Source organism: Corythoichthys intestinalis, chromosome 10 (genome assembly GCF_030265065.1).
Source record: "Corythoichthys intestinalis isolate RoL2023-P3 chromosome 10, ASM3026506v1, whole genome shotgun sequence".
Lineage (NCBI taxonomy): Eukaryota > Metazoa > Chordata > Actinopteri > Syngnathiformes > Syngnathidae > Corythoichthys > Corythoichthys intestinalis.
The window spans coordinates 23,071,929-23,084,532 of NC_080404.1; the positions used below are offsets into that span (position 1 = coordinate 23,071,929).

At 39.6% G+C, this 12,604-nt stretch overlaps 1 protein-coding gene across 1 annotated transcript in view; it reads left to right on the plus strand.

Moving 5' to 3' along the window:
- slc18a2 (solute carrier family 18 member 2) overlaps window positions 1-12,604 on the plus strand; it is a 52,715-nt gene that overhangs the window by 32,361 nt on the left and 7,750 nt on the right. Inside the window, exons 11-14 of the mRNA XM_057849247.1 lie at window positions 3-81; window positions 2,664-2,715; window positions 4,332-4,395; window positions 7,069-7,188. Of these exons, the coding sequence (XP_057705230.1) occupies window positions 3-81; window positions 2,664-2,715; window positions 4,332-4,395; window positions 7,069-7,188 (315 nt within the window). The remainder of the gene's footprint in view (window positions 1-2; window positions 82-2,663; window positions 2,716-4,331; window positions 4,396-7,068; window positions 7,189-12,604) is intronic.

Below are 12,604 nucleotides of genomic sequence, written 5' to 3' on the forward strand. Positions count from 1 at the left end.
AGGAGTCGCTTTCTTACCAGCATCCATCTCCTACCTTATTGGAACCTACATCTTCGGAACGCTGGCTCACAAGATGGGAAGGTAGGAGGGAAATAAGCCTTATCTGTTCTCAGCCTTTGCTTCACTCCCTCGGGTGGGTGCGATATCTGTTTCCGCTTTTCAAAATTAGATTTCAGTGTTTTTAATGTTTGTGAGCCTGGTCTCATTGAAGCCTTGATGCTAAAGTACGTCATAATGTCTCTGTGAATACATACTCTCTTGGATTGGTAGTTAACCTTGGTTTTTAGTGTCCAATACACTTCTTGGTTTAAAAATGACTTTCACACGATACTTCTTGTTATCTACCACAAGTCGTCCAAACAATCTATGTAAAATTACAATTTTAATAGTCACCAACCCAAAGCTCCAGATTGAATATTTTGTTTTGATCATGACAATTTGATTTTGTAATACAAAGGTTTTAATGTAGACCATCCCTTTAATTCATTCACTACTAATGTTGTTTATGATGCTTAACTGCTTATAGCTAAAGAACAAAAAAGAGTCGAAATAAGGAATGTCTCGATCGCATATTTTTTCACCCGAGTCCATGGACCGAGTTTGACTTTTTGGGCGGGGGGGCACAACATGTTGATGACCCCGAAACGCAGTGTCAGCTATAAAGAATAGAATATTTACAATAATAAGTTGAAAATTAGCATTTTTTTGTTTGCCATCCTTCTTGAGGGGAATTCTAAATCAGGCTGCTTAGGACAGCTATACTTTTCGCCAACATCGTCATCCATTGAATATGGTACACCCGCCGGTGTCGTGCCAATGTAGTTACCCCCGTCAAAAATTGTCTATCCTGGGCGAAGCCACTGCGCTACACTGATTTGCTTGGTTTCCGTGTTTTGGTGATGTAGTTATCGACGAGGTTCTAAAACATGGCCCATCCATCAAAAATAAATAAATAAATAAAAATTCTGGAGAACATATGTACTGAACGCAAAAAGAGGCCATGTTTTGCTGTTTTCCTCTTAGGATGACCTATAACTGTTATTACTGTAATTCAAATCCTATATGGAGTTTCTCCAGTTTTATAAATTTTCAAAATATATAACTGTGGTTCTTTTCTGGCTTCAATTAATTGTTTAAGTAAATATAACTCGTACCTAATGTGTGTTTGTGTGCGTTCCCGCGGCCAGGGGATTCAATTTTTGACAGAGTAACTACATTGGCAAGACCGGTGGTGGCTCTGTTGTACAATTAGCGTCTTTAGTGGTTGTACAATTAGCGTCTTTAGTGGGGCAAATTGAAACTCCGCTCACCATTTTGGCGGTGCTCTCTGGCGTTTATGGTCCACATTTTCATTGCTTGGTTCTTGCTCAGTAGTTGTTGTCGCTTTTGAAAGCTTAAGTTTGAAAAAAACATGACGTACATCCATCTTGCCTCTTCGGTCCTCGAGTGGTTTTGGCTAAGCAAAGCAAATGACCGTCCAAGGTGCTAGTCACATGATGTTTTAAAAAAGTGATTTTGACACATTATAAAAATATATTTTTTTGTTCATTTCATTCATTTTTGGTGTTTGTTTCATTGCTTTACAACTTTTATAGACAATATTTTACCGGAAAACGCTTAAATTTAAACTCATATATAGCAGTGCTTCTCAATTATTTTCTGTTACGCCCCCCCAAGGAAGACGTAAATGTTTCACGCCCCCCCAAACTCTGCCGCGACTGTAAATAGTATCATTTGTCTATAATATTACTATTACTATTACATCTGATTGGTATAATGGCGTGGTGATTATTGTTGCGACATCTCATTGATGAAATCGGTAGAGCTACCCCGGTAATACACCAGGGACGTCTCGACTCTTGGTATCGCTGGCAAAATAACAATAAATCTAAAATGTAGAATAAAGGGGAAAAATGTAACGACTCATGTGTAGCCCAAAGTAGCGGAGTAAGAGTAGCGTTTTTTTTTAATCCACAAATCTACTCAAGCAAAAGTAAAGAGTATAGCTTAGTAAAACTACTCTTAGAAGTACATTTTTCTCAAAAAGTTACTCAAATAAATGAACAGAGTACATGTAACGCGTTACTACACACCTCTGCTCAAAAGTAGTAGATGTCAAATGGCGACCAGCAAGCTAATATCTCGGCACCGTTGTCTCGAATCGCCGGTGTTGATATACTAATGTTGATTAGCTGGAATTAACTGCAGGTGCGACGGCGGAAACGTACCCACAAATGGCTCTGCAGCAAAAAAAAAAAATCCAGCCAGCAGCAGAGTGTGACACTCGCCACTTATTCACTTTATTTCCAATCTGTGCACACTGTAACCTGTGCGTGGCTAGAGTAGTGGTAGAGTAGTTGTCCCCCAACCCATAGGTTGTGGGTTCAATTCTGTGCCCTGATGAACTCGCCTAAGTATCCTTGAGCAAGATACTGAACCCCACATTGCTCCTGGTGCTGCGTCACCAGTAGGCAGATGACGATGTAGTGTAAAGCGCTTTGAGCGCCTTAAGGTGGAAAAGCGCTATACAAGTATAACACCATTAGCCTTATTGTACTTTTGCCTCTGTCTTAAGTGGTGCACGTTATAGTAGCTTAATTCTCGTTGCACTCTGTACAATGACAATAAAGGCTTTCTATTCTATTGTATTCTAATTCTGACAGATGGCTTTGTGCCCTTATCGGGATGGTGGTTGTCGGAATCTGTGTAATAGGGGTAAGTATAGTCGAGTCAGTGGAAACTAGCTTGTATACTTGTATTATGATCATCATCATCATCTTTATTATTATTCGTTACTGAGTTTGTAGTGTTACAATGTGTATTCGTCTGATTTTGTTGCAAGCCTTAGTTAAATTCCCACCCATTGATGGTGTGAATTAGGAGTGGGAACCTCTTGGTACCTCACGATACGATTAGCGATACAAAGCTCACGATAACGATGATCTGACGATATGGCGATACAACGATTATCAAAACATTGGTCAGGAAATCATTTAGGATATTCTACAAATAACTAATAAACAGAAAAACAACCTTCTGCTGTGAAGTGGAATGAGTTTATCACTAGTAGACGTCCAATCCATTTGAACTCGGAGGGTGGCAGCGAATGAACGAACATTCGCTGCCATCCCTCCCACTTCAAACGGATTGAATGTCTATGGCCGTCAGTGGCAGCCAATGCCAGGCAATGAGGTACTTTTAGGCCATTTAAGGTAATTTACCTGTTGATTTTCAGTTACTTCCTGTTGATTTTAGGGTATTTTATGGGTCACTTCCTGTTAGATTTTGAGTTACAGAACAGGAAGTGACCTGGGAATCACTCATATGAATAAGCAGTGACTCAAACTCAACAGGAAATGACCTGTAAATGCCCTAAAATAAACAGCAAGTGACCTGTAAATGCCCTGAAAATCAGGCAGAATGACTGTGAATGCTCTGGTTTCGAATGAACGAATGTTCCCAGTCTAAATGTATTGGGCGTCGAGCACCGTTAATGCAGCCTTAGATTTACCACACACTACCCAGATAGCAGACCGACGTTGAAAAGATGTTGGATCAACAGTCCGCTGTTGATCTTATATCGTTGAATCAACGTCACTTTTGCACCCTCAGTTAATGTTGTTTCAAAGTTAAAATCCTTACAAAACCTAAATATCATTACGATTATTAATAATATTGGAACCACGCTGAATCAATGTTATGTATTCGACCAAAATGCCCGCTCATCCATAATTCGATGACTGTCCAAACATATTTCCCAGTCAATCATAAATCAACTACTGTGTTTGCCAATATTAGTTCATCAACTATAAAACAATGTTAACCCAACCATCGCCTGACATATTTTAGAACAACGTTGTTTCAACGTCAGTTGATGTCGAAAATTTTGATGTCAACCATACTGATGATTTTGATGGAAAATCAACGTTTGTTCAATGTCGGTCTGCTGTCTAGGTATTATGGTAGAAGATTATGGTAGCAACTAGATGGTTCCTTCTTATTTTATTTTTTTTTAGACATTGACACCTTTTTAAAATGACATCTCGATTCTTGGCAGGAGCATATCGATAACCTTTTGGGATACAAAGTATCACGATATATCACCATTTCGACATTTTGTCACACCCCTAGTGTGAATGTAAGGATTAATGTTTCTCGTGTGTTTCACTGGGACCAGTTCAGAGTGTAATGCCTTTGTTATAAAGTCAGATGAGATAGTCTCCAGCTCATCACAACCTTAAACATGAAAAGTAGAATACTAATTTTATGGATTTTCTTCCCCTACTACTATTGTCAGTACTATATTTGTGACTTGTGTCTGCCTTTTATAGGTTCCATTTGCAAGGAATATATATGGTCTAATTCTCCCAAACTTTGGTGTTGGCTTTGCCATTGGTAAGTGTGTGACATGAAAAAAAATACAGCATATACAGTACGGCTGTCCCAAACGACTAATTTTCTCCCGATTAGTCAGCCGACTATTTTTACGATTAGTCGACTAATCTAATAATAATTTTTTTTTTTTTTTTTTTTACTAATTTACCAATGAAATTTTTGTTGACGCTTATCAATTCACAAAAAAACATATTGGAACACTCAAATCATTAATTAAAGTACTAATAAACACGTAAATAACAATAATAAATCACAAATAAACAATGAGTTCAAATGCTGATAGAATTAACTAGTGTAGCATCCCGATTGAAAAGATGGTCTCTTAAACTGATGGTTTACAACTTTTATTCCATCCTTGATGTAAACACACCGTAAGAGCTACGGTGCACACAAATAAAGCAACACAATTAGAAATTAACAAAAACTTTTCACCTTTTTCCTTTTAAACCTTATTTATATATCAATGAATTGCCTATATGAATTGTCTTTACCTTATTACCTTATCATTGACAATCTCTCCCTTGAGTGCAATCACTGTATATACTGTATATATTTATGACCTTTTAACCTTATATAATTTTCTATACCATAAAATAAACCATAACATGAAATAAACCTTTCAATTAGCATTAAGAACAATACTAATAGCACTTATAGGCCCATTGTCAATGAAACATTATTATTTAGTAAGGCGACAGCACCCTCTGGTGTACAAAAAATGAAAAAAAAAAAAAAAATTACAAAGTGCGTGAAGGCGCTTGAGGTGTTTATTCACGGCCGACGTGCAGCCAAGCTTGGCACTGAAGAGACAGGACAGAAGAGTGTACTCTCCTTTGTTTCTTTGAAATAAGTCAATGTTTTGGACACTCTGGTGCGCTTTTTTTGGCTTTGTGCCGCTTTCCCCGCTTGCAAACAGCGCATCCGACATTCTAACTTTCCACGCATATATTTTTTTAACTCTTCATTAACCGTCGACGGGATGTTGTGCTCGTCGACGGATTTATGTCATCGATGACGTCGACTATGTCGACTAGTCGGGACAGCTCTAATATACAGTGCCTTGCAAAAGTATTCGGCCCCCTTGAACCTTGCAACCTTTCGCCACATTTCAGGCTTCAAACATAAAGATATAAAATTTTAATTTTTTGTCAAGAATCAACAACAAGTGGGACACAGTCGTGAAGTGGAACAAAATTTATTGGATAATTTAAACTTTTTTAACAAATAAAAAACTGAAAAGTGGGGCGTGCAATATTATTCGGCCCCCTTGCGTTAATACTTTGTAGCGCCACCTTTTGCTCCAATTACAGCTGCAAGTCGCTTGGGGTATGTTTCTATCAGTTTTGCACATGGAGAGACTGACATTCTTGCCCATTCTTCCTTGCAAAACAGCTCCAGCTCAGTGAGGTTGGATGGAGAGTGTTTGTGAACAGCAGTCTTCAGCCCTTTCCACAGATTCTCGATTGGGATTCAGGTCTGGACTTTGACTTGGCCATTCTAACACCCGGATACGTTTATTTTTGAACCATTCCTTTGTAGATTTGGCTTTATGTTTTGGATCATTGTCCTGTTGGAAGATAAATCTCCGTCCCAGTCTCAGGTCTTGTGCAGATACCAACAGGTTTTCTTCCAGAATGTTCCTGTATTTGGCTGCATCCATCTTCCCGTCAATTTTAACCATCTTCCCTTTCCCTGCTGAAGAAAAGCAGGCCCAAACCATGATGCTGCCACCACCATGTTTGACAGTGGGGATGGTGTGTTCAGGGTGATGAGCTGTGTTACTTTTACGCCAAACATATTGTTTTGCATTGTGGCCAAAAAGTTCAATTTTGGTTTCATCTGACCAGAGCACCTTCTTCCACATGTTTGGTGTGTCTCCCAGGTGGCTTTTGGCAAACTTTAAACGAGACTTTTTATGGATATCTTTGAGAAATGGCTTTCTTCTTGCCACTCTTCCATAAAGGCCAGATTTGTGCAGTGTACGAGTGATTGTTGTCCTATGGACAGACTCTCCCACCTCAGCTGTAGATCTCTGCAGTTCATCCAGAGTGATCATGGGCCTCTTGGCTGCATCTCTGATCAGTTTTCTCCTTGTTTGAGAAGAAAGTTTGGAAGGACGGCCGGGTCTTGGTAGATTTGCAGTGGTCTGATGCTCCTTCCATTTCAATATGATATGATATGATATGATATGAATTTCATAATGCTCTCTGCACTTTAAACAGAACCCTGAGACTATCACAGAGCAGGTGCATTTATACGGAGACTTGATTACACACATTTGGATTCTATTTATCATCATCGGTCATTTAGGACAACATTGGATCATTCAGAGATCCTCACTGAACTTCTGGAGTGAGTTTGCTGCACTGAAAGTAAAGGGGCCGAATAATATTGCACGCCCCACTTTTCAGTTTTTTATTTGTTAAAAAAGTTTAAATTATCCAATAAATGTTGTTCCACTTCACGATTGTGTCCCACTTGTTGTTGATTCTTGACAAAAAAATTAAATTTCAAATCTTTATGTTTGAAGCCTGAAATGTGGCAAACGGTTGCAAGATTCAAGGGGGCCGAATACTTTTGCAAGGCACTGTACATATACATACAATTATAATTAGAATACTGCCAGCTTCACATGCCACACTGAATCTGTCACCTGTTCACCATTTGTTACAGGCATGGTGGACTCTTCTATGATGCCTATAATGGGATACTTGGTGGACTTGCGGCACGTGTCAGTTTATGGAAGTGTGTATGCCATTGCTGATGTGGCTTTCTGCATGGGATTTGCTCTAGGTAAGCAGTATGTCGCACAAAACCTTGGAACTTGTAATGATATGACACCAAACCAGAGGCCTTTGTTTATATTTTACAGCCAGCAGCAACTGGCTCGAAGGACACACATTGTTGACACTCTGCTGTTTTGCAAACCTAATTCGCATCAGATTTAAAGCTTCTGATAGTCCGTGTTCACTTTGAAATGCTTGCATTGTTTAACCTCACTGTCGATTTCAACCCTAAATTTATATAGGTACAGTATTTTAATATTTTCAAATTAAAGAATATTACAGAGCAACATTGTGAAAAAGATCAATATAGGAAAGTTGTGCCACCTAAGAAAAGCAATTTTTTTCAATGGAAATACCATTAAACTAATTAGAAAAAGACTCGATACATTATTAATGTGGTAAATGACTATTCCAGCTGGAAACATCCGGTTTTAATGCAATATCTACGTAGTTTTGTAAAGAGGCCCATTTACATCAAACATCACTCCAGTGTTCTAATGGTATATTGTGCTTGCTAGTTGCCTTAGAAGGATAATAGAGGATTAGAAAACCTTGTGCAATTATGTTGGCACAGCTCAAAACAGTTTAGGTGGTTAGAGAAGCTATAAAACTGATCATCCTTTGAGCTAGTTGGGTATGTGGAGCACCACCTTTGTGGGTTTGATTAAACTCTCAGAATGGCCAGAAAAAGACAACTGTCACCTGAAACTCGACAATCTGTTCTTAGAAATGAAGGCTATTCCATAAGAGAAATTGCCAAGAAATCGAAGATTTCCTATAACGCTGTGTACCGCTCCCTTCAGAGAGCAGCACAAACAAGATCTAACCAGAGTAGAAAGAGAAGTGGGAGGCCCCGCTGCACAACCGAGCAAGACGACAAGTACATACTGGTTTCTAGTTTGAGAAATAGATGCCTCGCAGGTGCTCATCTAGCAGCTTCATTAAATAGTACCCGTAAAACGCCACTGTCAATGTCGACAATGAAAAGACGATTCCGGGATGCTGGTTTTCAGACTGGTCTGGATCAAAGAAAAGATCAAAGAAAGCCCGCCCGTCTCCTTAGACCATAGGACATGGTTCCAGTAATCCATGTGCTTTGTTGACATGTCTTCAGCAAACTGTTTGCGGGCTTTCTTGTGTACAGTCTTCAGAAGAGGCTTCCTGGGGTGACAGCCATGCACACCAATTTGATGTAGAGTGCGGCATATGGTCTGAGCACTAACAGACTCACCCCCCCCCCACCGCTTCAATCTCTGCAGCAATGCTAACAGCACTCCTGTAACGAGTCACATGACATTTTGGTGGGAAAAAGAGCAGCAGTACTCAATTTGGACATTTAGCGATGTACGTAGTTTCGAAGGGGTGTACTCAATTTTGTTGCCAGGGGTTTGGATATTAATGGCTATATTTTGAGTAATTTTGAGGGGAAAATAAATCAACTCTATTATATAAGCTGCACACAGACTACTTTTCATTGTGCCAAAGTGTCATTTTGTCAGTGTTGTACCATGAAAAGAAATGCTTAAATATCTGCAGAAATACGAGGGGTGTACTCACTTTTGTAAGACACTGTAGTAACACAGGCACATTCATATCATTTTCTTAAACAAATAACCATAGAATTGTTAATTGTCTTGGGCTTCAAGACCACTTGATAGCGCCATAGAGCAAACAGACAAGCAAAACCACCATGAAGCTTTGAATGAATTGGCTGAAAAGATTCAGTGCTTCAAGAAGCTTTATTTGACCATCATTACTCAATGTAATCTCTAACTTCCCTTGGGAAAGACCTGTGCTGCCACCTGCTGTCAACACTGTTGTCATACAACATATTGCCACTCACTCGTCGTGCCTCCTAGCATGCAATGCGGCGCTGTAAATAATGTTTAAAGTAGGGCTGTCAAACGATTAAAATTTTTAATCGAGTTAATTACAGCTTAAAAATTAATTAATCGTAATTAATCGCAATTAATCGCAATTCAAACCATCAATAAAATATGCCATATTTTTCTGTAAATTATATATATATTCCGTAAAATTGTTGGAATGGAAAGATAAGACACAAGATGGATATATACATTCAACATACGGTACATAAGGACTGTAGTGGGCATTTCACTCTACTGTCATTTAAATCTGTCTATGCTGTCCTCACTCCGAAGCGTCTACTTTTTCCAAAGCTAGACAGCTAGTGAACGACGCCATAATAATCAGACTTCTTTCTTTTTCATCTGATTTATTGATAAAATGGCCTCAAACCATTGTCCTCTTTAGACCGTCGTAAAACTACAAAAAAAAAGTACACAAGCATTGCATTAGCAACAACGTTAGCTTAGCACGCTATACAGGTTCACTAAACATAAACAAAAAGCGTCTCATACAAAAAATATAACATTTTGCTTACTAACATAATATGTACATTCTTTACAACAACCATACTTACGGACAAATCTTGTCCAAGGATTATATAGGCACAACATTACAACGTAGGCGTCAGCCCGAGACGTCGTGCAGCCATATTGAACTGGCAAGACAACAATAAACCATGTCGCAAAGCGACCATAAGAGTTCGCTGTTAGACAGCACAAAAAGCCTTGCTGTAAAACTTACCAAAAGGCAGAATACTGTCTGAGCGAGACATGTGCGTTAATTGCGTCAAATATTTTAACGTGATTAATTTAAAAAATTAATTACCGCGCGTTAACGCGATAATTTTGACAGCCCTAGTTTAAAGTTTATGTTCTGTTTCAATTATATGTCTTCAGTTACTGTTTCAGATGTTTCATTAATTGCTAGTTATGTTTAATTTGTTGTTATGTGATTATTTTGGTGTCATTCTGAAACCATGAGTTTGAATTTAATCATCTGCCGTTATTTGTCATCATTCGTGAAGTGGATCTGCTTACATACTGTAAGAGTGAACTGTGCCTCCCTGCCACATGATTTCCACTAAATAGCAGGTGGCTAATCCGATCCAGGTCAGAAACCACAAATATTTTTTTATTTGAAGCATAATGAAATGTACTTTATGTTTGAAAACGTTCGAGGACAGTAGCATGAGGATTTCTTTTCCGCAAAGCATTCTGCCGCCCCCTCCAGTAGATGTTGTCCTTAGTGTTGTATCGGTCGCGAACGATTCGTTCTTTTTGAACGAATTGTTTGGGTGAACGAGACCGAACTAATCACCATCTGCACTGATTCGTTCTATGAAGTTGGTGGCGCTTGTTCGCTGCGTGGGAGGGCGTTGAGCAAGCGGCAGCGTCTTCTGACATCGCACACGACCAATCAGACGCCAGCCTCATCGCGGGCAGGGGAGGGAGCGGAAACAGAATCATGGCGTATGTCACTCATTTCCACGTGTGGCCAATAAGCAGCCAGCGTGCAGGCAGGGGGGAAAGACTGAGTTTTGTCACTTCCCGTTCAGTGATTCGGTCCTCCGGTTCCTGACCTAGCTTGCTGCTAACTTGACTTTCCAGTAATGACTATGCGGTGAACGAGTCATAAAATGAAAGGAAACGACTTTGTCACATATTTGTTAACGTGGAGCCTATCAAATGCTGCTCAAAAAGACAAAAACACCACACAAATCTAGCGAGCATGGTTTAGTGTTCTACTTTTCTCAACAGACTCGGGACTGTGCCTATGACGATATACTATCAAATTTACAGTAATTTAAAACACGCGTAGCTGCGAGGCAAGCAAAACCTGAGCTGCGGTCGCGTGACGGCAGTGAAGCGGGCAGAGAACTGTCACTATATGGAGGCTTCATGGCAGCGATATGTACCTCATATGTGCACAGAAAAAAAATAATATTTAGTATGATCACCATAATACTGATTTGCAATGAAACTGTATATACATGTCAATTTTTTCCGAGTGTTTTTTTTTTTTTTTTTTTTTTTCGTGTCAGAGGGTGTCGGTTGGTTTGACAAATTATGTCAATCCGTCCATCATGTGCTACTCAAGCGCCCCAAAAACAAAGCGCGCGGACACGGGAGATGTCGCAATATGTCTACATTTTTCTTAACAGACTAATGAGAGTAGAAAGGCGAAATCATAAAGCAAACAATTATTTCTCGTCAGCATTTGACGATCTGAGATGCGGGGACGACAGGGGAGCTGACCGGATTATTTTATTTATTAATACCAGTGCAAAAATTCAAAACGATCATCTTAATAATAAAAAACAAAAATACAACAGAGCGAGAGGTTAATATGATGTGTTGGCCGTTCCATAATTAGAAATTAAACTTTCGATTTATTTTTATTTTCGTGACAGCAGGCATGCCGCGTTGGCTGTTAGCAGCAGCATTGTATATGTGAGCAAGATCATGCTAAAGAAAGTCCGTGCGCCCCCGACCCCAAACCCCGACTTCCCCCTCAAAAGGAAAATGTTTAACCGTGTCCTAATTCGAAATGCAAGCACGAGCCATGACTTTGAGCCCATAGAACTAGGACAGACGACGCGGAAGTTCTCCCTCGCTTTTACAGCAGCGGGAGGGAGACGAGGCTGTCTCTGAGAGCAGAATGATATCGCCTGTCACTCATTTCTGAAACTACGACGAGTGGTCAATGTGCAAGAGAGGGAGGGACCAAGCAATGTCACTTCCCGTTCAGTTATACTGCGAAGCGGTCTTTGGTGATTCGTTCGGCAACGTCACTTCCCGTTCACTAACCGAACGATTCATTTGGGTGGGGAGGGAGATGAGGGGGGCGAACGATTCGTTGAACAATTCGTTTGAACGAATCGTTTTACTGAACGAACCGGAATGGATTCGTTTACTCAAGTGAACGACAGATCCCGTCACTAGTTGTCCTAGGCACCGCTTAGCTTGCCTATATGTACAGTATATACTGTATATATGCCTTGGATATCAACTTCTCTGAGGACAGATAGTGAGGGAGCTGAATAACTTTCTGAATATTTATATGGCAATAGAGAATCTAATTATGGGGCATTTCCAACTGACACCAGACTCGGCACATGTAAACAACCTAGTCAAATATAAAGTTATCGTATTCATGCTAACACCAAGATAATGAGGTTAAAAGTCAACCTAATGCAATATGGAGACAGTCATTCAGACAAACAATCAGCTGATTTAATAAGTCCCAACAAAAATAAACACTACTACTGTAAGGACCAATGCACCAATGCAGAGACTTTCCAAACAATAAATGGATTTCTTCCCTTCGTGCTTGTCTATTAGGGGAATGCTTGTTGTGTGTTTAGGCACCACAGTAGAATGTGCTTTGATGCCTCACCTCTTCACTAAGAACAGTAGGTAAGAATAGTTTTTGGGATGTACTTTGTAAATTGAGATGATAGTTCGACAACAATATCCATTTTCCATACTTGTTCATTTCGAAGCCACAATTATCGGTAGATGTCAGTCAGTAATTGTTTCATAGTGAACCATGTT